This window comes from Mobula birostris, chromosome 5 (genome assembly GCF_030028105.1).
Source record: "Mobula birostris isolate sMobBir1 chromosome 5, sMobBir1.hap1, whole genome shotgun sequence".
Classification (NCBI taxonomy): domain Eukaryota; kingdom Metazoa; phylum Chordata; class Chondrichthyes; order Myliobatiformes; family Myliobatidae; genus Mobula; species Mobula birostris.
Genome location: NC_092374.1, coordinates 188,473,746 through 188,501,008, shown reverse-complemented (window position 1 = coordinate 188,501,008; position 27,263 = coordinate 188,473,746). Strand labels below are relative to the sequence as shown.

Below are 27,263 nucleotides of genomic sequence, written 5' to 3'. Positions count from 1 at the left end.
CTCAACGACAATCTGCTCTAAAAAAAACTGCCTCTTAGGTATTCAACAAACTCACTCATTTGAGATTCATTTCCAACCTGATTTTCACAATCAACCTGCATGTTAAACTTTCCCATGACTATCATAACATTGCCCCTTTGACTCGCTTTTTCTATTTCCTGTTGTAATTTGTGGCCCACCTCCCAGACACTGTTGGGAGGCCTGTATATTGCATCAATGTCCTTTTACCATGCGGTTTCTTAACTTGACCCACAAGGATTCAACATCTTCTGATCCTATGTCACATCTTTCTACTGATCTGATGCCATTCTTTACCAGTAGAGCCACACCTCCCCCTCTGTATACCTTCCTATCACTCTGATACGAAGTGTAACCTTGGACATTCAGCTCCCAACTACAACCATCCTTCAGACATGATTCAGTGATGGCCACAACATCATATTTGGCAATCTGTAATAGTGCAAAAAGATCATCCAACTTATTTTTTATTCCCCATTCATTGAGATACAACACCTCAAGTACCGTATTTGCTATCTTTTCTGATTCTACATTCCTATCGTTTTGTTACTCAACCTGTTGGCTGCAACTAAGTCCCATCATCAACATGCCCTTCCTGACAATATGACTGCATGCTATCTTCACTTTTTTACCATGCATCCTATCCTGAATCCCATTACTCTGGGTCCTACCCCACTGCCAAATTAAATTAAACCCTCCCCAAAAGCTCGAGAAAACCTGAGAATATTGGTTCCCCTCGGGTTCAGGTGCAACTCCTCACTTTTGAACAGGTTATACCTCCCCCAGAAGAGATCCCAATGATCCAAGAATCTGAAGCCCTGCCCCCTGCACCAGCTTCTCAGCCACGCATTCATCTGCCAAATCATCCTGTTTCTACCCTCACTGGCACGTGGAACAGGCAGCAATCCAGAAATTACTACCCGGGAGGTCCTGCTTTTCAGCTTTCTATCTAGCTCTCTAAATTCTCTTTTCATGACCTTTGTTCTTTCCGATGTCACTGGTACCAATATGTACCAAGACATTTGGCTGCTCTACCTCGTTTTCCAAAATGTTGTGGACGCGATCTGAGACGTCCCCGACCCTGGCACCTGGGAGACAACGTACCATCAGGGTGTCCCATCCACGTCCACAGAATCTCCTGTCTGTTCCCCTCACTATTGAGTCCCCTATCACCACCACTCCCTTCTTCTCACTCTTTCCCGTCTGCCCCACGGACCCATGCTCAGTGCCTGTAACCCGGTCTGTGTGGCATTCCCCCGGGAGGTCATCCCCCACAACAGTATCCAAAGCGGTATACTTATTTTTGAGGGGAATGGCCACAGGGGAGCTCTGTTCTAACTGCTCATTTACATTTACATTTCTCCTGACAGTCACCCAGCTACTCGCCTCCTGCAACTTCGGGGTGATTACTTCCCTGTAACTCTGATTAATTATCTCCTCACTCTCCCGTACAAACATTGAAACACCCTAGAAGTTCCAGCAGAACTCTGAAAAGTCCCATTAACAATTTTGCTTCTCAAATATCAACACGAAAGTTCAGAACCTTATTGCATAGAACCCTGTTTTAAGTATGCCTTTCACTTTCCCGGAAACGATACAGCCAATACAGCCTTTGACCTGGATCTGAGATTCATCACCACAATTATGTGCCGTGTGGTATGACGTGAGCTTACATGATCTATCCATGACCATGATTGTTCTTGGCCATTTTTTTTCGACAGAAGTGGTTCGCCATTGCCTTCTTCAGGGCGGTGTCTTTACGGGATGGGTGATCCCAGCCATTATCGATATCTTCAGAGATTGCCTGCCTGGCGTCAGCGGTCGCATAACCAGGACTTGTGATACGCACATCCGCCACCCCCTGTTCCCCTGACCCTGATCAGGTTTGGGAGAGTGGGGCTAAGCAGGTGCTACACCTTGCGCAAGGGTGACCTCCAGCTAGCGGAGGGAGGGAGCGCCATACACCCCGCCACCTATGTGAGATTATCACCGTTAGCACGAGAGATTCGTACCAGAAGTGACATTACCCGTATCTATGAAAAGGGATTTGGTTGATGTCACGGTTAATGTTTAAGATACAAGGTTCGATATTTATGATAGCTTATTGTTATTCTTCAGTACAGGAGAGTAATGGAGAACGAAGTGATTGCTAGTCCGGATCCGATGCATCATAAAACACAATAAACATAAATTTAAAGCAATCTTCTGAAGCGTGGTGTGTAAGTAACTGTTTGAGCATGGCCGTATATACACACACACACACATATATATATACATATATATATATACACATATGTGTGTGTGTGTGTGTGTGTGTGTGTGTGTGTGTGTGTGTGTATGTACGATTAGTTTATACACACGGGCTGATTTTATGTACATAAAGTGATCCAGGTGCAGGAGAATCCATACAGACTCTAAGAAGTGACTCTGACAGGAAATGATTCAATGACAAAGTCACTCTTGGCAAGAGGAACTCTTGTCGGTCTGAGCGTGGCATTGAGTACTGTACACGGTGGGACGGTCACTGTCGGTGTGGGTATCAGGTGTGAAGTGTCAGCGTAAAGCGGCACTGCATGAAGCTGCTCATTTTTACTCTGACAGTGGATTAACTCTCCTCTCGGAAAGTCAAGTGGAATGAGTCAAAATGTCACCCAGACGAAGTGAGGGGGTCAGGGTGTATGGCGTCCAGCTATTAACTTTTACTCTACTGGTCCCGATGGGTAAGTGCTTCCTACTCGTGTAATGTCCATCTTGCAATCATAATTGCCGAAGAGTAGGAAAAATATCACGGATGATTACCTTGGCGAAAATATATCCAGCGGAGCTACCGTTTTGGAAAATATATTTACACCGCTGTAAATCGTGGTTCTGCTCAAAGTGAGCACCTGGTTTGATTATTTTTGTGTGATTATCGGGTGGATAATCGCAGGGCCAGACTGCCCCCAGTTCCACTGGGATGCCCCTGCTCCTCTTTGACAACCTCCCTACACTGTTCATCGATCAGTGTAAAACTACAAGAAGAAGGCATAGAATTGCCGGCGGAATGCTACAAAGAACGTGATTAACACTACAATCTTAGTGATACTGACTGCCTATTTCTCACCGCTGGCATTTGGGGCAGCAGAGAAGGTCCACCATCTCTGGCGGTGTTCAGGGATTCTTCGTGTCACAGCTCGGCTTTCACGACTACTGTTAGACATGCAAGTCCCACCCGGGGACTCAGCACACCATCGCACTCAGATGTTGAAGTTTCCGTAACAATTTTGTTTTACCAGTTTGGGTTGTTCGCCCTGAGCTGAACCCCCGAACCTGGAGGACTGGTAGGCCACTCTTCGTCTGGCCTCTGCCCATTGACCTGTTTGGCATGGGCGACCCTACCAAGAGCCAAACCACAAAGCCCCTGCCTCCAGCCAACAAAGCTCTCCCGGTCATTGAGGCATACAAGCCTCCAAACTACGACAGGGCTGTGGTCCTTTTGGAGGAATCATAGTATTAATAGTAACAGTTACCAGTGATGTTAGGAAATAATTCAGATTCTGACCCGGCGAATATAAAGTTCCCGCATTAAATCCCTGGGGACCAAGAATATCGCCGTGTTGTATTCATTTGAAATTCCCGACCACAGAAGACAACTGAAGACAAGTAATTAAAGTATTTAAGGAGTTAGGTATATTAAGATATCAAATGAGAATGGCCAGACTGTTTCTTCAAGCTCACAAGAAGGCGACAGTAACTCAAATAACCACTCGTTACAACAGTGATGTGCGGAAGAGCATCTCTGAACGCACAGCCTGTCGAACCTTGAAGTGGGTGGGCTACAGCAACAAAAGATCACGAACACAGAGGAAATCGGATGTTCCCGGGGACGCACACGGAGACCAACATCCGGTGCTGCTGGCAGATCAACAACTCGGTGAAAGACGCTCTTTGGTCGGCCCGAAACTTGATGATCTTCCAGCACATGGAGATGTCCGTGGGAGAATGCTGCCGACTGGCACACTCTCGGCTGCAGGAGTACGTGCTGAGGGACGCGCTGAAACTCGGTGCAGCCACCGCAAGGGCCCGATGGGGAAGGACCACTGTTTAGGGTTCTTCTCCCGCGGGAGTGGGAGGGGTCGGGTGGCGGGGAGTATACTGTATCCCTCAACAATGGTGTGGGAAGGTGAAACAACAGAGCGCCACGTGGGTGGCCAAAAGTATGGATATGTAGAGACCATAATGGAAACGTATGTAAAGGATTGATTCATTGAATGGTTTATTGTATGTAATTTTATTTTTGAATAAAGTATATTTTGAAATAATAAAAAAGAACTCAGCAGGCCAGGCAGCACCTATGCGAAAGAGTACAGTCGACGTTTCGGGGCGAGACGTTCTCTTTTGTTAGGTTTGTTGAGAATGTTTGGATTCGGACTGCAGCTGGTAGAATATATTAACTGTGGTTATCCTTTAAAGCGTTGAGGAGTTTGTTCTGATGGACAGAAAACACTTTTAGGGACTTTTGTTCCCTCCAGTCTGCTGAAGCGTCTCAGCATCCATAGGCGCTGCTTGACCTGCTGAGTTCCTCCAGCATTTGTGCGTGTTGCTTAGATTTCCAGCATCTGCAGATGTTCTCCTGTTTGTCACTTTGTAGGTACTTTCTTCTGGCAAAGAGATCGTGGTCCTGAGAAGGGAGCAGTAACACAGTATTGACATTCGCCATGATCGTATTAAATGGCGGAGCAGGTTCGAAGGCCGAATGGCCCACTCCGCCTCTAATGTCCCTGTCTACGGGTGGCGGCGGAATGTCAAACACCGGAGAGCGTTTTCGTTTTTGTAATTAGTGATACACTGTCGTTTAAGCAATGATTAGTTTTATCATTTAAATATCATTTCGTTTTGTATCACTCTCCACCTTTAGCCGTTGCAACACTGAGGGTACATCAGAACCGCTTGAACGGAAGCGTGGACCATTCTGTGCTCCTACCCGCCTCTTACACAATCTCGGACCCACGGGGTTATCTGCGGATCAAATGGAGCAGGGCTGGGAAAAGAATTGTGGAATACAGATGCATATCAGAGCGAAACAGCAACTCAGATGAATGCAGCCACGTCATGTCGTACTCTGATCTCTATAAACACCGGGTTGTTCTTTTCCCGGAGAACGCTTCGCTGCTGCTGAAACATTTGCAGATTAACGACAGTGGACTTTATGAATTATCTGTTAGCCAGGCAAGAGGAATCGAAAGAGGAAGCTTTAACTTAGTTGTCCAGGCTGACAACGCAAATGAAACCGGCCACGGGGAGATAATGGGTAGGTAACTTCCCAGTAGTTTTGTTCCGTCTGTTGAGAATGTTTGGATTCGGACTGTAGGTGGGAAACGTATAAACTGTAGTTATCTTTTAAAGCGTTGATTAGTTTGATCTGGCGTACAGAAAACACTTTTAAGGACTTTTTTGCCGTGCCTTGCTCTCTTCTCGCTGCTGCCAGCACGAAGGAGGTACAGGAGTCTTAGGTCCCACATTATCAGGTTCAGAAACAGTTATTACACTTCAACCATCAGGCTCCTGAACCAACGTGGGTGACTCCACTCACCTCAACATAGATCTGATCCACAACCTGTAGACACATTTTCAACGACTCTAGAACTTACGTTCCCAGTATCTGTCTATATATTTATTTATTTCTTACACAAAGCATTTGGTTATTTGTCTGTTTATTCAGTTACTGTATTTGCAGTTTGTTTTCTTTTGCACGCTGGTTGTTTGCCAGTCCTTGTGTGTAGTTTTATCTGTGATTCTATAGTATTTCTTTATTCTAATGTGAATGCCTGGCAGAAAATGAATCTCAGGATAGTATATGGTTACATACATGTACTTTGACAATTAATTTACCTTGAACTTTGAAACTGTATTTAAAATGAGGCACGACGAGCCCAGCGAGTTGTATTCATGCAGGTTTTCAATGTAGTTAAACATCACAGGAATCTTGAAGGCTAATTTACAGAATTTGATGCCTAACCACAAAAGAAGATTGGAGCGTGTGTATAACACTAAAGAGGTGGCACGTTTTAAAGATTATTTCAAAGATGTGGTTTCCAAAAATCCACACTCTTCTCCACGGACTGCCTTCTCGCCATAGGTTAGAAAATGCCAAACATTCACCACTTTCAGACTGAAGACATTTCTTTAACCTCAGGCCTGAATGGCCTGCCCATTATTTGAGGCTCTGACCTTAAGCCAGTCTCCATACATTTATGCTGCTTAGTCCAACCCTCATATTATATGTTTCAATGACATTCTACTGCACTAAGCTCAAGACAACTATGGCTTTCTCCTCATTCACAGATCCAGTGTCCCAAGAACCATTCAGCTGCATCTTGGCTGCTCTCCATCTAAACTGTTGTCATTTAAGTGAGGATATAGTCATAGTCATAGTCATACTTTATTGATCCCAGGGGAAATTGGTTTTCATTACAGCTGCACCATAAATAATTAAATAGTAATAAAACCATAAATAGTTAAATAGTAATATGTAAATTATGCCAGAAAATAAGTCCAGGACCAGCCTATTGGCTCAGGGTGTCTGACACTCCAAGGGAGGAGTTGTAAAGTTTGATGGCCACAGGCAGGAATGACTTCCTATGACGCTCAGTGTTGCATCACGGTGGAATCAGTCTCTGGCTGAATGTACTCCTGTGCCCAACCAGTACATTATGTAGTGGATGGGAGACATTGTCCAAGATGGTATGCAACTTAGAAAGCATCCTCTTTTCAGACACCACCGTCAGAGAGTCCAGTTCCATCCCCACAACATCACTGGCCTTACGAATGAGTTTGTTGATTCTGTTGGTGTCTGCTACCCTCAGCCTGCTGCTCCAGTACACAACAGCAAACATGATAGCACTGGCCACTACAGACTCTTAGACTCTTAGAACATCCTCAGCATTGTCCAGCAGATGTTAAAGGACCTCAGTCTCCTCAGGAAATAGAGACGGCTCTGACCCTTCTTGTAGACAGCCTCAGTGTTCTTTGACCAGTCCAGTTTATTGTCAATTCGTATCCCCAGGTATTTGTATTCCTCCACCATGTCCACATTGACCCCCTGGATGGAAATAGGGGTCACCAGTACATTAGTTCTCCTCAGGTCTACCACCAGCTCCTCAGTCTTTTTCACATTAAGCTGCAGATAATTCTGCTCACACCATGTGACAAAGTTTCCTACCATAGCCCTGTACTCAGCCTCATCTCCGTTGCTGATGCATCCAACAATGGCAGAGTCATCAGAAAACTTCTGAAGATGACAAGACTCTGTGCAGTAGTTGAAGTCCGAGGTGTAAATGGTGAAGAGAAAGGGAGACAAGACAGTCCCCTGTGGAGCCCCAGTGCTGCTGATCACTCTGTCGGACACACAGTGTTGCAAGCACACGTACTGTGGTCTGCCAGTCAGGTAATCAAGAATCCATGACACCAGGAAAGCATCCACCTGCATCGCTGTCAGCTTCTCCCCCAGCAGAGCAGGACGGATGGTGTTGAACGTACTGGAGAAGTCAAAAAACATGACCCTTACGGTGCTCGCTGGAGGACGTAGCCACGGTTCAGCAGGTAGATGATGCATCCTCAACTCCTAGTCGGGGCTGGTAGGCGAACTGGAGGGGATCTAAGTGTGGCCTGACCATAGGCCGGAGCAGCTCCGGAACAAGTCTCTCCAGAGTCTTCATGATGTGGGAGGTCAGTGCCACCGGTCTGTAGTCATTGAGGCCGCTGGGGCGCGGCGTCTTTGGCACAGGGACGAGGCAGGACGTCTTCCACAATACAGGAGCCCTCTGGAGCCTCAGGCTCATGTTGAATACATGGCGAAGTACTCCACATAGCTGAGGGGCACGGGCTTTGAGCACCCTGGTACTGACACCATCCGGTCCTGCAGCCTTGCTTGGGTTGAGACGTTTCAGCTGTCTTCTCACCTGTTCAGCTGTGAAGCCCACCGTGGTGGTTTCGTGTGGGGGAGGGGTATGGTCATGAGAGCAGGGTGGGGGACTGTGAGGAGGGGTAGGAGGGGAGAGTGGAATATGTGTTGGTTGGTGGCCGACAACAGATGGCTCATGTGGGGGATGGGCAGGGGCCACAATGTCAAATCTGTTAAAGAACCGGTTAAGTTCATTGGCCCTGTCCACACTGCCTTCAGCTCCTCTGTTGCTAGTTTGCCGGAACCCAGTGATGGCCCTCATCCCCCTCCAGACCTCTTTCATGTTGTTCTGCTGGAGTTTCCACTCAAGCTTCCTCCTGTACCTGTCTTTAGCCTCCCTGATCCTGGCTTTCAGGTCCCTCTGTATTGCCCTCAGCTCCTCCCTCTTTCCGTCTCTATCTTCCATCTTCCATCTCTACCCAATTTACCCAATTTCCCTCGGGATCAATAAAGTATATCTATCTATCTAAACACCCTCTTTTTAGCATTCAGGATGTCCTTAATGTCCTTTGTTACCCATGGCTTGTTATTTGAATAACAAAGGACAGTTCTTGTCGGAACATTGCAGTCTACACAGAAGTTGGTGTAATCAGTGATGCACTCTGTGAGCCCATCAATATCTTCTCCATGTGGCTCACAGAGTGCCTACCAGTCTGTCACCTCAAAACAACCCTGGAGCACCTCATAAGCCTCCTCCGACCATTTCCTCACTGTCCTCGAGGTTGCAGGTTTACTCTTCACCAGAGGCACGTAGCAGGGTTTGAGATGCACCAGGTTGTGATCTGATCTTCCCAGTGGGGGGAGGGGAGAGGAGCTGTATGCATCCTTAACATTAGCGTACATCAAATCCATATCAAGATTGCACCTAGCACACCAGGCATGGACTCAGACTTTCTCATTTTGTACTCAAATCTTCTTACAATAAAGGCCAACATACACGTGGCATAAACCCATTCAGTAGGTCAGACCACATCTGTGGAAAGAGGAAATGAGTTAATAGCTCAGGCTGAAGACCTTCCAAATTTTTTTTATTTTGTATTTTCAGCATATATAGTGTTGAAATTTCAAGTCACTTACCTTCCTTTGCCTACCGCACCCGTATGTTATTTCTGAGTTTGCATGGAACGTCACAGTGAGCATTATGCTATAACAATACCAGCGACCCAGGTTCAATTCCCGCCCCTGTCCGTAAGGAGTTTGTACGTTCTCCCCGTGACCGTGTGGGTTTCCTCCGGGTGCCTCGGTTTCCTCCCACGTTCTGGTCATGTATGGATTGGTCATGTGGGTGTGATTTTGCACCTTGGTTGTTTGTCCATCTTTGCTATTTCTATTGTGTTTCTTTGTATTTATTGTGAATGCCCACAAGAAAATGAATTTCAGGGTAGTATATGTACTTCGATAATAAAGTGTCCTTTGAGCTTTAACTGGGCGACTGGGGACTCGTTGGACCAGAAGGGACTGTAACTGTGCCTCATCTCTAAATTAATAAATGTTATAAGGACAACCAGCTCCCTCTGACTATTAAGGCAGTCAATCTCATACCATTTGAAAATACTCCTCCTTCCTCTTTTTCTCCCTTGTATTTCTGCACATTATATTCAACTTGCTGTGTCATTACCCAGTCACAAATTTTAATTGTGCCATCATAAAACACGTTTGGATTCTCCTCACAGACCATACTGCCACTTTGTAGCACCAGGTTTAAGCAGCACCCGCAGAGACAAAAAGAGTAAGTTTCAGGACAACACCCTCCATCAGGACTGAGAGGGAAAAGGAAAGATTGCTGTTATAACTGTCAGAAAGGGATGGGAGAAAGGCTGGGCAGTGATAGGTGGAACCAGATGCAGATAGAATGGGGGTGGGAGTGGATAGGAGTGATGAACAATAATCTTGGCAAACAGGGAGTGGACATTAGGAAATGGCCCATTATGATTTATCATCTGGATTCTGCATCTTCCATCTATTTTCTTTCTTCATTTAGCTTGGTAACAGGCCTACGCTGCCTAATACACATGCAACCTGTTAACCTACTAACCTGTACATCTTTGGAATGTGGGAGGAAACCAGAGCACCTGGGGGAAACCTACATGGTCACAGGAAGAACGTACAGACTTCTTACAGACATCAGCAGGAACTGAACCCGAGTTACTGGCACTCAAGTAGCATTGCACTAACTGCTATGTTATCATGCGTCCTGAAGTGTTTTGTCTCTGTACTTCATATCACCAGCTGTCTCATATATATTATACAAGATTCCCTTATCAAAATTTCACCATATCCAGTAAGTAGCTGGGACCCCACTCTCCAACTTCCTATACCTACACTGGTCAAAATCTCCGAACCTGAATCTTGTCAGGTTAAAACTAGTCAGATTCCTAATCTTTACTTTTCATGCGTTAAACAATCTTCAATCCAAGTCAGTATGTTACTCGCAATAGTGTGCACTCTAATTATCAACAACCTCTTCTGTGGTGCCTCATCAAAGACTTTCTGAGGGTTCAGTTAGACCACAATTAGTTTGCCTTTATCTATTAACAATGTCAGAAAATCACAAAAGATTAGTAAGGAATCATTTCTTTTTCATAGTGGCATCAAGGTAACCCCAACCCTATCCCACCTGAGTGAGAGGATCAGAAAGCGAGTGACATTGTTTTCTTTTTCTCAGACACACCCTAAAAGTCAAAAAGTCTTTTAAGTGTTCCTTTCAACGTGCACACAGAGAGAATCAGTTTAAAAATAAACCTACAGTAACCCAAAGAATTAATTTTCCACTTGTACTTATATGGAAGCAGTTAATGCAAGTATGGCCACTTTATATAAAACTATTGAGTTATATATTTATAAAATGTTTATTTTTATATTTATATGTAGAATCTAAATCTAAGTTGGAAATTAGCAGAAGTTCCAATTTTCCCCATGCTGGAGATCCCCTCCTTTCTAAATAGTCATAGTCATAGTCATACTTTATTGATCCAGGGGGAAATTGGTTAATTGAATGTACTGGCTTGACAATTGTCAAGTTTGAAATACCTGAATATCTCCTCATTGCTGCCATCAGGAAGAAGGTACGGGAGCCTCAGGACTCACACCACCAGGTTCAGGAACCGTTATTACCCCTCAACCATCAGGCTCTTCAACGAAAGAGGATAACTTGATTTACCCCATCATTGAAATATTCCTACAACCAATGAACTCACTTTCAAGGACTGTTCATCTCATGTTCTTGACATTTCTTGCTTATTTATTTATTATTATTGTTCCTTCTTTTTGCATTTGCACAGTCTGTTGTCTTCTGCACGCTGGCTGAACACCCTACTCTTTCATTGATTCCGTTGTAGTTATTATTCTAGAGATTTGTTGAGTATATCCACAAGAAAATTAATCTCAGGGTTGTTTATGGTGACATATATGTACTTTGATAATAAAATTTACCTTGAACTTTGAACTTCCAATCCTGACTTGTTCCACAGATACAGCCAAGAAGAAAACTCCAGGGTTCAAAGACAAAATTCGATATGTTACTCTTACTCTTATTTTGTTTTTCTTGTGTTTTACCATGAAGATACGGAGAGGTGAGCAATTATGATATGGCACAGCCTACCTATACTTGAGCATGATATTTGTGTGTTTTCTACAACTTTCAATTATTTTATTAATACACAAAACTAATAAAATGCTGTGCTGTTATATGGATTACATATTGTACCTCTATCAATCTGAGATCAGTTTAGCCACATAAAAACAACATTATAAACACAAGAGAATTGACAGACACTGGAAATCCACAGCAACACTCAAAATGTTGGAGGAACTCAGCAGGCCAGGCAGTGTCTGTGGAGCAGAATAAACAGTCGATGTTTGGGTCAGAAGTCTTCAGCAGGAAAAATTGCCAAGTACAATCATGGTCAAAGATACCAAATGACACGGCTACCACATGGTCAGCTAATTAGATACAATATTTGAAATAATGAGCAAGCGTACAGGTGTACCTAATAAAGTGGCCACTGAGTGAAGGTATGTAGGTCAGTTTCTACACCATACATGGCTTTATCACATCATCCTATTTCTCCATGGCACGATGATGATGATGATGATGATGATATGTGTAGTTAGTAACATTTTAACTTTTCTCTGCATGGCAATCTTATGGGTTGAGTTGAGTGCCTGTTATACGTGGCACCCAAATTAGGATGGGTGTAGAAACCACTGTTGCTCATGAACCCATTAATTCCTCAACATTAACATTTTACAAAAGTAATAAAATAACAAATACTAATAAATGTAATAACTAAATATTAGTGCTGTGAAGTTCCTATAAAAGTTAAAATGATAGAATATTCTGCAATCCTATTTGTTAAATGAATCTATGATAGAACATTTCTCTTCCAGTTAAAAATTAATTAAGTACAGTACATAATGTTTGCATGACAGAAACTCCTTATAATCTTGACAGAAGAAAAAATTAGTTGAGATGTTAGCTGTGCAACTTTAAATGTTTAATATATAATTATTTTGGCTGGAGTGTACCAATTCAAGGTTCTGACCAGCAACTGATCATTGCCAAAGGGGGACTAATATGAGTTTTTTTTCTTCTTAGATTCTAAACGAGCTCAAAAACGATCAAAAAGAGGAAATGCTTCTCAGAATGGTCAGGTAAGCACAACCATGGGGAACGTTGAGATTATCTTATCCATGTAGATATTTGATTCTTGAATTGCTGCTCCTCCACAGTCTGCAAAGATATGGGCTCTCTAATATGTACTTAGAGAACACTTTGGCTCATCTGGTGCTGGCTATTGGCAAGGGATGTTGTATTAGTGATGGTGGAAGGGTGGAGAAACAGGATGGTGTGGTAAAGCTGTGCATCAGCATTCTACATATAGTGAGTGACCTACATGCATACACTTAGTGGTCACTTTATTGGTACACCTGTACACTTGCTTGTTAATGCAAATATCTAATTATCCAATCACATAGCAGCAACTCAATGCATAAAAGTATACAGACATGCTCAAGAGGTTCAGTTGTTGCTCGGAATGGGGAAGAAATGTGACTATATGACTTAGTGGAATGATAATTGGTGCTGGGCGGAGTATCTCAGAAACTGCTGATCTCCCGTGATCTTCATGCACAACAGTCTCCAGAGTTTACAGGGAACGATGCGACAAAGGAAAACGTCCAGTGAGCGGCAGGTTCTGTGAGTGAAAATACCTTGTTAATGAGAGAGGTCCGAGGAGAACGGCCGGGCTGGTTCAAGCTGACAGGAAAATGGCGGTAGCTGAAGGGCAGCTAGTTACAGCAGTGGTGTGCAGAAGGGTCTCTCTGAATGCACGATACATCAAACCTTGAAGAGGATGGGCTACAGCACAGAAGACCAGGAAGGTACACTCTGTGGCCACTTCATTAGGTAGAGGAGGTAGCTGACCAAGAGGCCATTGACCATAGGGCTATGGCTGGGCTTTCAGATGATTGTACTGAGGGCACGGAGATGAGAATTGAAAGGGTATACATCACAATAATCACATTCCCAACACCGTGTTTGAACACAAGCAATATTCTTCTGTGAAATGGTTATATCATGACCTTTCTGTGTTTCATTGCCCAAGGTATCTACTGTGCATGTCCACAACTGTTGCATATGCTTTAACTTATGCATAGCTCCCTAAAATGTGCAACATTCCTGTAATACATATCATCTTCCCAATAGCAGACGGTTCAAGGACAAGGAAACGGATTAAAGGTGAAGGGCAGCAGAGACAAGGAACTCTTTAACACAGGGTGTTAGCAAAGACTGCTGTAACACAGAAACAGGCCATTTGGCCTCCAGTCCGTGCCAACCCAATCTTCTACATAGTCCCCTCTGGAACATAGCCTCTCTGAACCTGTTGCTGACATGTCGGGTGCTGGGGTGGAGATACTCCTTTGCAAAAGGAGGTGTAAGGCACTCATTTCCTCTGCTAGCCTGCAGGTCACCCTTGGGTAAGGTGTAATACCTGCTTAGCCTCCCCCTCCCCAATCAGGAACATGTGAAGCCATGGGAGCAGGTGGTGGGTGGTCATACGAGCAGCTGGTGCATACCACTAGTCCCGGTTATGTGACCACTGATGACAGCAGTCGATCTCCAAAGAGCATTGATAATGGCTGGAGTCACCCATCTTGTAAAGAGACTGCCCAGAAGAAAGCAATGGCAAACCTCATTTGTTAAAAAAAATTACCAAGAACAACCACAGTGTTGGAAAGACCACGATCACCCACGTCATACAATACGGCACATAACAATGACGATGATCTTGGCAGATACAGTAGCTGGAGATCTAAGCAGCACGTTGAGAACAGGAAGCAGAAAGGTTAAGCAAGTCCCATTAAGTCATGGACTGCTACAGCACAGAAACAGGCCCTTCAGCCCATCTACTTCATGCCGGCATGGTCTTCTGTCTACTTGCACCTGGACCATAGCCACTCCAAACCCCTTGCAGGCATATGTCATGAAATATACTGTGCAGCAACAATACTGTGCAAGACATTAAAATTACTATAAGTTACAGAAATAAATAACTAGTGCAAAAGTGGAATAATGATGTGGAGTTAATAAGTTTGTGGACAGTTCAGGCTCCTGCACAGATCTTTGGATTTCAGCTAATCTATGTCCTGCTTGTGATATATGACTTCATGTCATCAGCAAACTTACCCATTAAACTAAGTACTAATAAAAAACAAAATAAATAAATCATGCAAACAAGGAATAGTGATGTGGTGTTCATGGGTTCATGGACTATTGAGGAACCTGACGGTGGAGGGGAAGAAACTGTTCCTCAAACATTGCATGTGGATCTTCAGACTCCTGCACCTGCTCTCCATAAGGACAAATTTCACAACATATGCTCATGATAATAAACCTGATTCTGGTACTAATGAGAAGAGGACATGTCCCAGATGGTGAAGGTCCTTAGTGTGGATACTGCCTTCCTGAGTCTCCATGTCAACATAATCCTATATTAATCCCATTTTATTCTACCCACATTCCCATTATCTCCCCGAGATTCTACCCCACGATTTACAGTGGCTAACCAATGGGCAATCTGTGCCTCTTTGGAATGTGGAAGGAAGCTGACCTACCTGGGAAAACATGCAAACTCCACACAGGCAGTCCCAGAGGTCAAGGTGCCTTGAGATGCAAGGCAGTGTTATTTGTACCTTCACCAACTAGTGGTGAAACTCTACCGCAGAACACCTTAAAAACAAAGTGATTAAATACTGTATATTCATGGAAGAGTTAGATGACTAAAGAGATCACGCCATCAAGAGTACTGAGGCAATCAGCTGTTATTATAAGGAATGGCCAACTCTTGCTTTTATTTTCTGCATTTCTATCTTTTGTATTATGACTGAAGTATAAAAGTTTTCCAATTAATATACTGTTTGAAAGTTAGAATCTTTTTAAAGCAAAAACGCATTTTCCTTTTAAATTATTTTTTATCCATTTGTGAATTATTTATAACCGTGACAAACAGCCCAAAGAAAAATATTGCATCTGTTCTAATTCATGTAAACATGATTTGTAATTGTGGATGGTTATATTCAATGTTCTTCCATCTTCGAGTGTTAGATGTTCACGCCAAAGTGACTTCACACATTACAGTTGACATTTAGCTCATTTCTACTTCTGGTTTGTGTTTACCTAAAAGCCCGGTGCAGATATACAGACATTAACTGACCTAAAAGCACAAAAATAACGAAAGGAAATGGAAGTGACAGCCTATGCTTTGCTGCAGAATGTGACAATAAAAAAGCAACAAACCCCTTTAAACTATAATATTACAATTAGTGATGAATCTCAATTTTCTGTTTTTCTCAATTCAGTGGTGTGAAGAAAACGACAGATTTTTTTAGAAGACAAAGATAGAACAGAATGGCTAAAATGTCCCAAGTTTTTACCTTAATCCCTCAATTTAAATCCATCAGGAAATTATTGCCTAGAAATTAGATTGCACCTACTTTGCTTTGGTGCAAAACCATAAGACCATAAGACAAAGGAGCAGAAGTCGGCCATTCAGCCCATCGAGTCTGCTCCGCCATTTTATCATGAGCTGATCCATTCTCCCATTTAGTCCCACTCCCCCGCCTTCTCACCATAACCTTTGATGCCCTGGCTACTCAGATACCTATCAATCTCTGCCTTAATTACACCCAATGACTTGGCCTCCACTGCCGCCCGTAGCAACAAATTGCATAGATTCACCACCCTCTGGCTAAAAAAATTTCTTCACAAACGTCACTGTATTTTAGATTAGATTAGATTATGAGGACACTCAGTCCTCGTTTATTGTCATTTAGAAATGCATGCATTAAGAAATGATTCAATGTTCCTCCAGAGTGATATCACAAAAAAAAGGACAAACCAAAGACTAACACTGACAAGACCACATAATTGTAACATATAGTTACAGCAGTGCAAAGCAATACCATAATTTGATAAAGAGCAGACCGTGGGCACGGTAAAAAAAAAGTCTCAAAGTTCCAATCGACTCCCAATAGTCCCGATAGCAGGCGGTAAAAGGGAGAAACTCTCCCTGCCATAAACCAACAGGCGCTGACAACTGCCAACGCATTGGAAGCACCCGACCACAGCCGACTCTGAGTCCGTCCGAAAACTTCGAGCCTCTGACCAGCCCCTCCGATACAGCCGCCCGAGCACCATGCTCTGCTGAGCGCTTCGACCCCCGACCCCCCCCACCCCCGGCTGCTGAACAACAAGCAAAGCCGAGGACTCGGGGCCTTCTCCTCCAGAGATTCTGGATCACACAGTAGCAGCGGCAGCGAAGAAGGCATTTCAGAAGTTTCTCCAGATGTTCCTCTGTGCTCTCACATCTGTCTCCATCAAATCAGGATTTTGCACGGCACCCTACTTGACAGATAACAGATATCATTCACCTGCGTGGCCGTTGCAAGCTGTGTCGCACCGCCATCTTCTCCTCCTCCTCCTTACTTGTTTGAGTTTGAGCTCTCAGTTGGGTCTCTCTCCATTGCAAAGGAAGTACATAAGTTTTAAGATGTTGTATCCTACACTCAGAAAGAGTGCAGAAACATGACTTCCAAAGTCCCGAGTTGTGTTCCCACAGATTAAGTGCAACTTCCAAGACTGCTGCATAGCAATACTAAGAGACAGGGACAGATGACAGGGGACAGGGGACAGGAAATAGTGGACAGGGGACAGGGAACAGGGGCCTGGTGATAGGGAACAGGGGACAGGCGACAGGGAGGGACAGGGGACAGGAGGCAGAAGGGAGAGGACTGTGATAGGGGATAGAGAACAAGAAACAGAGGACAGGTGTCAAGACAGAGAGGACAGGTTACAGGAAATACAGAATAGGGAACCAAGGGCAGAAAACAGAGAACAGGGAACATGGGATGGGGGATAGGGGAGAGCTCCCAGATTTATTGACAGTTAAGCGCAAAAGTGTTTGAACTGAAGCATTAATTCTCATGCTCTTTTCACAGATGCTATCAGACCAGCTTAGTACTTCAATCATTTTCTATATTTTCATTTTAAATTTGCAGCATCTGCATTTTTGGTTTTCCCATCTCTGTGATCAGGGTTGGCCAGGCAGGTGAATGTTGGAGGCTGAGGTGATGGAAGTATGATCTGGTGCTTTAGTTGCTCAGTTGTCGACCCTTGCCCCTAAAACAAAAAATCACCTGGTGTGCAGGCTCAGGCACTGATGTCCCCGTTCTACAGGACAGCAGTTTACCTCCTGCCACGTTTAGACAACTCAAAATTAGAATCAGAACAGGTTTAATATCACTGGCACATGTCGTGAAATTTGTTGTACTTGTGGCAGCAGGACATTTTAATACATAATAGAGAGAGAGAGAGAGAGAGAAAAGGTGAATTACAATTATATATATATATATTAGTTAAATTAAATAACTAGTGCAAAAATAGAAATACTAAGTAGTGAGGTAGTTCCACGGGTTCAATGTCCATTTAGAAATCAGATGGCAGAGGGGAAGAAACTGTTCCTGAATAGTTGAATGTGTACCTTCAGGCTTCTGTACCTTCTTCCTGATGACAGCAACGATAACAAGGCATGTCCTGGGTAGTAGAGGTCCTTCATAATGGACGCTGCCTTTTTGAGGCGTCGCTCCTTGAATATATCCTGGATACTATGGAGGCTATTGCTCATGATGGAGGTCACGAAGTTGACAACTCTCTGAAGCTTATTTCGATCCTGTGCAGTAGCCCCCTCCCCTATAGTCAGTTGTTCACCACAGACAGACAGGCCTTGCCAGATTTTTCCCTCAAAGAGCTAGGGCCAGCATCTGGAAGCCAGACCATGTGTGGCAAAGATGTCATGGATTAATGACGTCAAGCAGACCCTAAACAACAATGACCAGATTTCCATCAGCCCAATTCTAATCATGGAGGAGACTCTGCAATTCTAGGCAATCAAAATCCAGCATGAAGGTCATCAAAAGGGCATTGAACTGAGATAGAGGATTTAATTGGACAAATTAATGCCATATCTCTTCCCACTGGTCTTATTTGATTCTGTTTGCTTGTATGTGGTTGCAAAGCCACTAACAATTTTCAAACATTCAGCAAAGAGAAAGAACTCATCACGAGTATTGGTAATTTCTCTGTGGGGAAAGAGACACACTCAGTGGCCATTTTATTAGGTGCAGGAGTGTGCCGAATAAAGCAGCCACTGAGTGTATATTTATGGCCTCCAGCTGTTGTAGCACATCACCTTTGAAGTTTGGTGCATTGTGTGTTCAGAGATACTGTTCTGCACACCGCTGTTGAAACGTGTGGTTAGGTGCCTTCCTGTTAGCTTGAACCAGTCTGGACATTCTTCTCTGACCACTGTCATTAACAAGGCATTTCCACCCACAGAACTGCTGCTCACTGGACGATTTTTGATTTTTGCACCATTCTCTGCATGATACTTCCAGGGGAATCTGGAATACTCAAACCACCCTATCTGGCACCAATAATCATTCCATGGTTAAAGTCACTGAGATCACATTTCTTCCCCATTCTGATGTTTGGTCTGAACAACAACTGAATCTCTTGACCATATCTGAATGCTTTTATGCATTGAGTTGCTGCCATACAATTGGCAGATTAGGTGTTTGCACTAACAAGCAGGTGTACGCAAATACTTAATAAAGTGGCCACTTCTTTAAATCTTTAGCATAGAGAAATAGCTCTTACTGATATGGAGGCTACTGACATTGCTGTGTACCTTTCGATGTCTCTTGAAGCAAGGCTGATAGGTTAAAGTGCTCAGGAAATGCGTTAATTTTTGAAAAGCAATGCTCTTCAAAGAGAACTTTACAGCTAAATCAATATGGTTTTGTGGAAAGGAAATTGTGCTTGACCAATGTATTGGGCTTCTTTGAAATAACATATGGTGTGATTAAGGGAATTGTGAAATGTGGTATACTTAGATTTTCCACAGAGCATTATATAAATATCTGTATTAAAGGTTATGGTGCAAAATACAGCGATGGTGCATGAGGTAACAGACTGGGCTGGATAAAAGATTGGCTATCTAACAGAAAATAGAAAGTGGGCACAAGATTTTCTTACTGGCAAGGTGTAATCCTATTAAATGTCAAAAAGGTTGCATGGACATCTCCTACTCTAATGCATATCGCCGTCTGTTCCAACTGAGAGGACATGAGAAGAATATCGTGGGTGAGAGACAGAGAAAGGTTAAGATAGAAAGAGAGTAAGAAAGGCAGATAATGAAGAGATGAGGAATGCAGTCAGCTGCTCGGCTGTTCTGGTAACAAGGTGGGGGGAGTGAGGTATGGTCCTCCTGGGAGGTTCACAATTCTAATTCGGGAGTTTGGATGGTGAGTGAGTGAGAGAGTGACAGAGAGAGGCAAAGGGAGAGATAGGGTGTTAGATCAAGGGAGAGGGAGATGTAAAGGGAGAGCAAAATAGATAGAGAGGGAGAAATATAAAGATAGGTAGTAAGAGAGAAAAAAGAAACAGCGAGAGAGGGAGGGAGGTGTACAGAGAAAAAGAAAGATAGAGGGAGAAAGAGATAGGGTCATAGAGGTAGAGATATATAGATAGATATAATAGAGTAGAGAGAGATATAATAGAGTAGAGAGAGAGAGAAAGTGAGAGAGAGAGAGAGACAGTGAGAGAAGTTCCAACGGATAGTAAGTGGGAAGAGAAACAGAGACTTGCAGATCAATGCGGAATTTGCCGCGGTGGATATGGGTTCAGATATGATATCTGACAGATCTGGGGTGGGTAGATTCAGACCTTTTATGTTCCTGTTTCTGAATGGATTCTGCAGTTTGAAGAAGCACAGCTCAAGGATTCCTGGAGTTGCTGAAGATGTTATACTTTATCAAGGAAGGACTTTTCTTTGTGTTCCTGGAAACCCGCGCCAGAGCTTGGAATAAATTTCCAATTTCAGAAGTCAGGGTCCAGGTATGACATGCTCACCAGTGGTAATTCAGCATGATCAGAACATCAGTGCTGAGGATATTGGCCTGGGAGTAGGTGCTGATGTTAGCTCACCTATCCTGCCTGTTTGTTTGGTGAACTTTGCAGGGGTAATACTTGTCGAGTGGTTTCAGTTTGCCCATGCCTCTGAAGAGTAAAGGAGAATGGAATCACTGTTGCTTGGTTGCTCTGCGCTGAGCTTGATGCCACAGAAAGCTGGCAGATTCCAGTGCCCTAGATGCATCTGTTCATTACCAAAATCAAATCGTATTGATTGACTTATTTGTGAATATAGTGTCCAGATCACCTCCCTGGTGCAACGGTGAGCAGCAAATTGGAAGACCTCAGGGATACAGATACCATGAATGTTAGCAGGCTTTTTCCTGTCAGGTTGCATGAGACTCAATCTAGAGGTCATAGGTTTAGGGTGACAGGTGAAATAGTTAATGGGAATCTGAAGGAGAACTTTACACAGAGGGTCGTGCAAGTGTGCAACAAGCTGCAAGCTAGTTGGGAGGTCAATAGTTACATTTAAGAGAAGTTTGGATAGGTACGTGAATGGAACAGGTTTGGAGGGCTATGGTTCAGGTTCAGGTAGTTGGGATGAGGCAGAAGACCAGGCTAGCACATATTAGATGGGCTGAAAGGCCTGTTTGTGCTGTAGTACTCTACAACTCTAGGCCATGATAGTTATTGCTAAAGATGATATAACAGAGATGCTCACAGCCAATATGACCTTGATTCCCACAGCGGGCACAGCCAGAGATCTCCCACAGGATATTGGCTATGATGGCAGCCCTGAAGAACAAATGCATGGTTCATCAGTAAGGTGTCATTGGGAAGTGGTAGCTCTGAGCTGTCTGTGGGAGTCAATATTCTACAACCTGTCCTGTGCACATCCCAGAAACTAAATAATGACTGGAGGGGCAGGGAGAGAAATGAAAGAAATAAAGAAATTCAGGACAATTTTCTGATCAGGTGCATCGCCCTTCGTAAACTGGCTGTAATTCCATCAGTTACAAATGTTAAAAGAGAACAAATAAATATTCATGATATTGCTCTCATTGTGTACAATATAACTAATTATTGGTACCAAATGAGCAATACTGGTATAGGTATTGGTTTATTATTGTTACATATACAGAGATACAGTGAAAAGTTTTGCCTTACCAACAGTCATGCAGATCACGTACATTGAGGTAGGACAAGGCAAAACAATAACAATACAAAATAGACTGGAAAGGTTGAATTAGCTGCCATTTTAATAGCTCAGCGCTCTTTGTGAAAAGTGGGAAATTGTTGTCCATCCATACTTTATTGTTTTATTGGCAAAAAGAGCCAATTTTCTCATTGTATTGAATGGTGCTGAACACAAACATTATCTTGTTCCATCATTGGAAAGGCACAAGGATTTTAGTCCAAGAGATTCACGGAGATCTGAGTGTCCTGGTGCATGATCTGCAAATGGCTAACATGCATTGCATCAAGTCAATTGGGAAGCTGGAGGAACTGAATACAAAATAGGGAAATGTATTTCACATGTATTAGGCATTACTGAAATTGAAAATGCCGTATTTGTACTGGTTTACTGGGTTGGCTGGTGTATGGGGGATGGTTAGAAAAGCCAGGCTTGTAACCTCTGAGATTTAGAACCTGGAGAGGTGACTTGAATGAAACAAATCCAATCTTAACAACAAGGACAAAATGCTGGAGGAACTCAACAGGTCAGGCAACATCTATGGAAAAAAGTACAGACGACGCTTCGGGCTGAGACCTTCGGCAGGACGATCTTGATGGGTCTTGGTAGGATGGAGTCATTAGTGTCACAAAGCTCTCCAGCACAAAAGGGGGGAGGATGTTTCTCCTTGTGGAAGAACCTAGAATTTGGGATCACTTCAAAATCAAGGGAAATTTGCTTAAGAGAAAAATGAGACAAAGGTTTTCCAATCAGGGGATAATGAGTCTTTCCACCTCTCTTCCTTAAAGTGCCATTGATTCAGAGTCTTTGAATACATTTATGGTGCTAGAGACTTTGGTGAAAGGCTATCATGAGTGGATGGAATTGCAGAGCTAAGATTATAAAGTCAAGTTAATTAGCATAATAAAAATAAATAGCATAGAAATCTTGAGGGGTCAAATGGCCTATGCTTGATCCTAATTTATGTAGTCATTTGTTTCTACAGCAAGTGCAACAGAATCTTCCAGAATATTCCACTTGCAATGGCAAAACATCCCAAGAATGATATGGAGGTGAAATCAAACAAAATAGATGCCACATCAGATTACCAAAATCTTGGTCAATGTAGTATATTTAAGAAGGGTCTTCAAATAGAAACAAACTTAGAACTTCAGAAAAAGTTTAGAGAGGGAATTCCAAAATTCCATAAATTTTAGAATTGCCCTTTTGGATTGGAGGATTGCAAATGTGACCAGACTATTTTAGAAAAGAAGAGAGAAAACAGAGAATTACCAAGCTTTTAGCTGAAGTTTAGTTGGAGAGAAAATGCTGAAGCCCATAACAAGCTAAACACAGAAAATGTTGCAGGAACTCAGCAGGTCAGGCAGCATCAATGGAAGTGAAGGATTCATCATGAGGACTTCAGGACATTGGAAGCTCTGATTCTAATGAAGCGTCTCAGCCTAAAACATCAACTGTTCATTTCTGTCTATAGGTGCTGCCTGACCTGCTGAATTCCTCCAGCATCTTGTGTGTGTTGCTCAGGATTTCCAGCATCTGTAGAATCTCTTACATCATTAACATCTATATTGAGGTTCATTGAGCAACACGTCTTGTTTTGCTCGATATCATGTTTTGACTAATCTACTGAATTATGAAGGCTGTGATTAACAGAATAAACAATGGGGAATCAATATTTGGATCTTTGGAGGGTTTTTGTTAAGGACCCAAATATTTGCTAAAGACTTTGGTGACATACCAGGCTCTTTTTGACTATTAAGGCAATCGAGGGATGTGGGGGTAGTGCCGGAAAATAGAACTGACGTTAAAAGTCTTGGGGAATCATGGAGCAGACAGGAATGGCTAGAGAGCTAAACATTGGCTTTTATTCCTAGTGTCCTTGTGTCCTAATGAGTTACAGAGCTCAACGTTAGTAGCTAAAGCTTCGCCCACCAGTGAATTTCTGGAAATGCAAAATAAAATCAGAAATTCTATTGATGATAATTCACCTCCCCACAAACAAAAATATTCCATGCATCAAATTCTATTTTTACTAGATTACTCTAACAAAATTTGTGATCTGTTCCTTTTTCTTTATTTAACATAAGAATCCAACAACAAGCAACCCCATGGTATTTTATTCTGACATGAACTCATCAGAATATGCAGGAATTACTGGAAAAGCGGATAAGTGGTGAAAAACCAGAAGAAGGCCATTTTCAGAAACTGAGTAATTATTCATAAAATAATGTTAACCTTGTTTGTATGAATTGTTTTTATTTGCTCAAATAAAATGTGTAGACATGTTACCTACACACACTAAGCAATAATTGGCCGGTGGACAAGAACTTATCTCCTGGTGCTTGTGGTCTAGAGAATGGAATTTCTCAATCAAATTAAGGAAAAGTGCATTTGAGAGAATTTGCTCCAAGTCTTCAATGCATATCGTCAACATATACGCCTGAAAAGGTGTTGCATTCTCATCACCAAAACAAATACTTCCTGCCCCTGTGAGTCTCTGTCTACATCTGAGTCTACCTGAACTGAAGCCAATCGTAACTGGAGGGTGAAACTTAATTTGACACTAATTAATGCCAAGAGGTTCATCTTCTACATTTTCCTAGTGTTTGGTTCTAACATTACAAAAGTCAATTTCCACTGAGTCTACAACAACTTGATTATTGTCTACATTGTAAATTTTCTTGTTTAATTTTCTTTTAACTCTATGTTTGTATAATCACCTGTTTGCCTATAAATGCTCAGTGGATTATCAGTACTTTCTATAGTTTCTTTGTCTGCAGCCTATGACATGCCATAAATTGAACTTTCTCAAAGGCTTTTCTTATCAAAAGAATTTTCTTATCTGTAATTTAAGAGACTGTGCAGATGCTGGAAATCCTGAGCAGCACACACAAAATGCCGGAGAAACTCAGCAGGTCAAGCAGCATCAATGGAGAGGAATAAACAGTCAATGTTTCATCAGAACTCCAAGCCTGACTGTTTAGTTTGAAGTAGTTTTCAGTATAAAGATATCCACAGGTTCTTTGCTCTTTGTCTTTCTTCATTACAGAAGACTGAGTTGGTTATTGTTATTTCCTTGTTATGAGACTTAATAAAACAACTGTAACCACAAGATTTATGCTTCATTCTTGACTTGCAAAGTGCCTTCTGGACAATATCATATCCAGATCCAACAAACTCAACTGCTTTAAGTCCCCAGACATCTTTGCTTTAAATCCACCGTCCAATTCCAATATCCAAGTACCATCAGATCCCGACCTTTCAGCTCACTGCAGTCATCCTGTGCTGCCAGCAAATCCCAGATACAGCCCTGCCCTTCGGTCAAGGCTGATTCCTTGCATCGACACTCACACTGATCCTCCCTCCACACCACTCAACCCAATACCCATCTAGATACGGTGCAACAATCAGACGTTTTCACCGATGTTATGAGATTGCCACATTTGCAACCTTGCAGTTTGCAAACTGGTAAAATGTTCCCTATGTTACAACCATAAATACACATTCTAAAGCATGCCAGCTTCTGTGATGCATTTTAGGGTATCGTGAATTCATAAAAAGTACTTATAAACACAAGCCCTTCTTTCCTTTGGTTGTTATTACTTGTGTGCAGTTGTATGCAAAGGGACTTGTGCCACTGGGTGCTCCAAGCTTTAATAAAGTTCAAAGTAAAGTTTATTATCAGAGTACATACATGTCACCACATACAACCCTGAGACTCTTTTCTTACAGGAGTAGTTAGCAAATCTATAGAACAGTAACTGTAAACAGGATCAGTCGATGACAAACTGTGCAAATGCAGATAATAACTAAATTACAATAAATAATGAGCATGAAATAACAAGATAAAAGAATCCTTAAATGAGCCTCGTTATCCCCATTTGTTCAAGAGGCTGATGGTTGAGGGGTAGTAACTGTTCCTCAACCTGGTGGTGCGAGTCCTGAGGCACTTGTACCTTCTATCTGATGGCAGCAGTGAGAAAAGAGCATGGTCTGGGTGCTGATTGTCTTTAATGATGGATAATGCTTTTCTATGGCAACGTTTCATGTAGATGTGCTCAATGGTTAGAACACAGAGCTTAGCAATCTACTGCACATTGCAGGCCCTTCGGCCCACAATGTTGAGTTGACCATATAACCTACTCTAGAAACTGCCCAGAATTTCCCTACCACATAGCTCTCTGTTTTTCTAAGCTCCATGTACCTAATAAGAGGCTTCTAAAACACCCTATTGTATTCGTCTCCACCACTTTCACTGGCACTGCATTCCACGCACCCACCACTGTCTATGTGAAAAACTTACCTTTGATATCCCCCTTGTACCTACTTGCAAGCACCTTAAAACTATGCCCCCTTTATGTCAGCTGCTTCAAGCCCAGGAAAAAGCCTCTGGCTATCCACATGGTCAATGCCTCTCTTCTTATCGGGTTACCTCTCATCCTCCATCGCTCCAAGGAGAAAAGGCCAAGTTCACTCAACCTATTTTCAAAAGGCATGCTCTCCAATCCAGGCAACATCCTCATAAATCTCCTCTGCACTCTCTCTATCGTACCCACTATAGAGAGTTGGGAAGATTTTACCCGTGATGTACTGGGCTGAATCCACTAACTTGTGTAGGATTTTCCGCTCAAAGGCTCTGGTGTTCCCATCCAGACTATAATTCAGCTAGTGGCTTCTACTTCTTGTTACGCACCCCGTAACTGGGTTGCCAAACCAGCAGAAATGGATCACTCAGTTGGAGTCTGGATTACTAGAACTAAGAAAGTTTTATTAAAGAAACAAGCAACACAGTACTCTAATCAAAAGGATAATAAATGCAACAGTTCAGCAATGATAAACCCACATGTACACAGAATTAAGATAACAGGATCAATCAAGCTCTATCATTGTCTAGCAAACCTGTCCCTTTTTATCCCCCTGCTGGGGTATCGCCTGTCCATCACTTCAAACAGTTCAGGGTTCAAAGGGGGAGCCAATCTTGACAGCTCTCCTTCCGTTAAACTCTCCCGTCCCTTCATTAACATCTCCAAATGCTGCTCCATTGTTTTCCTTATTTCTCTCTCTCCTGAAGACAGGTGGCAGACCAACTGCTGCTCCCACTGGTGCCAGCACAGGACAGCTAACATCTTAATCTATGTGTATTCTCGTCACATTCTCAATCTCCCTCTTCTTAGTCAACCCCGTGGAGTTAGGATGTCATACTGGCACTCCAGTTTGTTTGGTCCAGAGTTCAGTGTGGGGATCTCAGATACTAAGGTACAGCAAGCAACAGAGCCAGTGGAAGTTACTTGGTTTCATACACATGAAAACCATACTTGGTGTGCGGTCAGAGTGGGGTGCAGAATGGCTTGTTTCTGTGGCTCTATGGTTCCTTCTGGATGGTGATTGGAATGGAGTGGAGGGGTGCTAGTTTGTGAGGTGATTAGCTCCTTCTGCCACTCACACAGGGCCTACGTGTTCTTCCAGTGAATGGTCTTGGGGCCCTCATGGAGGCATTGAACACTACGGGCACAGAAACAGACCATTTGGCCCATCTAGTCTGTGCTGAACTATTATTCCACCTAGTCCCATCAACCTGCAGCAGACCCTGGCTCCCATACACCTTCCACCCACGTACCTAATCAAATTTCACTTAA

At 43.0% G+C, this 27,263-nt stretch overlaps 1 protein-coding gene across 1 annotated transcript; it reads left to right on the top strand.

Annotated features, from left to right (window-relative positions):
• Positions 1-2,543: 2,543 nt before the first annotated feature.
• On the top strand, positions 2,544-24,729 carry LOC140197401 (uncharacterized). The gene is made up of 5 exons (XM_072257358.1): positions 2,544-2,738; positions 4,916-5,308; positions 11,431-11,532; positions 12,558-12,613; positions 23,715-24,729. Exons 1-5 carry the CDS (start codon positions 2,663-2,665, stop codon positions 23,802-23,804), a joined length of 717 nt encoding a protein of 238 aa, XP_072113459.1. The 5' UTR covers positions 2,544-2,662; the 3' UTR covers positions 23,805-24,729.
• Positions 24,730-27,263: the final 2,534 nt, after the last annotated feature.

Coding starts and splice junctions, on each gene's coding strand:
- LOC140197401 (XM_072257358.1), top strand. CDS start 2,663: ATGTCACCCAGACGAAGTGAGGGGGTCAGGGTGTATGGCGTCCAGCTA. Junction 2,739..4,915: donor TACTCTACTGGTCCCGATGG/GTAAGTGCTTCC, acceptor CTCCACCTTTAG/CCGTTGCAACACTGAGGGTA. Junction 12,614..23,714: donor ATGCTTCTCAGAATGGTCAG/GTAAGCACAACC, acceptor ATTTAACATAAG/AATCCAACAACAAGCAACCC.